Raw genomic sequence first — 1,979 nt, forward strand, 5'->3', positions numbered from 1 at the left:
TGCAAGGGTTAGCTGCTAGTTTAGTTCTAGGATAGCTGTGTAAAGGACTTTTACTTACTTGATCCCCTTACTCCAAAACCAGAATCCACAGCTTCTTCCACTCTGCACTCCAGCAGTCAGAGGCCTGTTGAGGTAATCACATACAATGCAGGGCCCATAATCCTGCATTAAGGTGCCCGCACACCTTGCGATAATCGCGGGAAATCCAGCGATCGTACGATTATCGTAAGGTGTGTGGGAGCCATGCAACCTCTACTACTGCAAGGTCGCACGACTTTTATCTTAGGAACATGTTAGAAAATCCACCGAGAATCGTACGATTTTCGGCGGGTGTGTAGCATGTTCGTAAGATAAAAGCCGGACGGGCCAGTGTGCGCTTGCGGTCATCGGAAGCCCGCCCCTCGGGGGGGCGCGGCTTGCGATCATCGCAAGTACGAGCTGCCTGTCCAAGATAGGCAGATCGTACGTTTTTTAAATTACCTTACAACCATCGCAAGACAAAAGTCTTGCGATGGTTGTAAGGTGTGTGCCCAGCATTAGACGTGAGGACCTTGATGTACAATCCACAGCGTACGCAAGACTGAAAGAGCTCCAACTGCTGGTGCTCTCATCCGCTGCACAAAACGCAGAATGGCTGATGTGAATGTAGCCCTTTACCGCCTAAACATTTTCCCATTCTCTCTTGTAAATACCTGAATGTCCATCTGTCCACAGGTTGACTTTTAGGGCCCATCCACACCTTAGCATTATGGACGAGAGTTAACTTGTATTGTTATGGCACCAAAACGAACAATCACCATTTCTAGCAACACAACATACAGGCATGCGTTTACTTAGTGCTTGGGATGCCATTAAAAACAAATGGCACAGCACCACACTAATACATATCTGGTGAGTCACCACGCATTTCCTCAAGCGCTGGCTGCATTTTGTTGCAGCATAGTACAGCACAGGTGCATTGGGTTGTCATTCAAAATGAAGCACACAGACGCACACACAACTACATGATGCAAGAACGTGCATTGTATTACAAACACAATTCCATAATGTGACCCGGCTGTATTCACAGCTATACATGTTATCAGCAGAAAATGTATAGCGGTGACTGAAATCTAAAACAGGAAAAAAAAAAAAAGGCCTAAGCAAACTTTGTACATATTCAAAAGGAAACCTTACTAGCGTTTGGCAGAACATTTAATTTCCAAAGTTAAAGACAGGAAACATGAGAAATATAACAACTTGTGATAGATCACGATAGTCTCCTGTAAACTTTGTTGGACAGTCCATGCGTAACAAGTCCACAATCCTAACAGGATCAACACAGGGATCGGTCAGGGCAGAAACAGTCTCGGGTAAAAGGCGCCACGGTCTGAATGGAGGATCTGGGGAAGAAGCGCTCAGTAGCAGAGCAGTGTCCTCCGTGCAGCTTCCGGTGTGGGTCCCCTTGCAGCTTCCCACGCCTCGCTCAGCCCCCGGAGCTCAGGAATCGTCTGGCTTGTCCACGGGCGGCCCGCACGGCTGCAGCATCTTCTCCATCAGGTTGAAGCGCACTCGGGCTTTGCTTTCGTTCTCCGCCACGGCGAAGTAGTTGAGCAGGTCGTAGTGTCCCATGTAGGAGCAGTACGAGTCCCTGTGCTGGTTGACCAGCCATTCCCACTTTGTGGTGTCCGCATGGCCCGTGCCGATGTACTTGGACTGCAGATGCTCTAGCTGGCTGTGAATGGTGTATCTGTCCGTCATGGCGCCTCAATCACCCGGCGAGCAACAAGCGTTACGAAAGGTATAGCGACTAGTTCCTATTCTGCAGATTGCCCTGTGATGTCACAGGAAACATGTGACCAGGAAGCAGGAAATAGTGGGCGGGAAAATCTAATGAATAGGAGCTGCTATACAGTGGGAAGGAGGCTTCAAGCTGATCAGTGTTTTTTCCCCAGTAGGTCTCCCTCTCTTCTCCTTTCACTCCCTTCTGTCCATTTTTT

At 48.6% G+C, this 1,979-nt stretch overlaps 1 protein-coding gene across 1 annotated transcript; it reads right to left on the minus strand.

The window, feature by feature from the left end:
• Nucleotides 1-1,375: 1,375 nt before the first annotated feature.
• SF3B5 (splicing factor 3b subunit 5) lies at nucleotides 1,376-1,773 on the minus strand. Its single transcript, XM_018567584.1, has one exon. The coding sequence runs from the start codon at nucleotides 1,738-1,740 to the stop codon at nucleotides 1,480-1,482; it is 261 nt and encodes an 86-aa protein (XP_018423086.1). The 5' UTR covers nucleotides 1,741-1,773; the 3' UTR covers nucleotides 1,376-1,479.
• Between the last annotated feature and the right edge of the window lie 206 nt (nucleotides 1,774-1,979).

Source organism: Nanorana parkeri, unplaced genomic scaffold (assembly GCF_000935625.1).
Source record: "Nanorana parkeri isolate BGI_ZX_2015 unplaced genomic scaffold, ASM93562v1 scaffold1068, whole genome shotgun sequence".
Classification (NCBI taxonomy): domain Eukaryota; kingdom Metazoa; phylum Chordata; class Amphibia; order Anura; family Dicroglossidae; genus Nanorana; species Nanorana parkeri.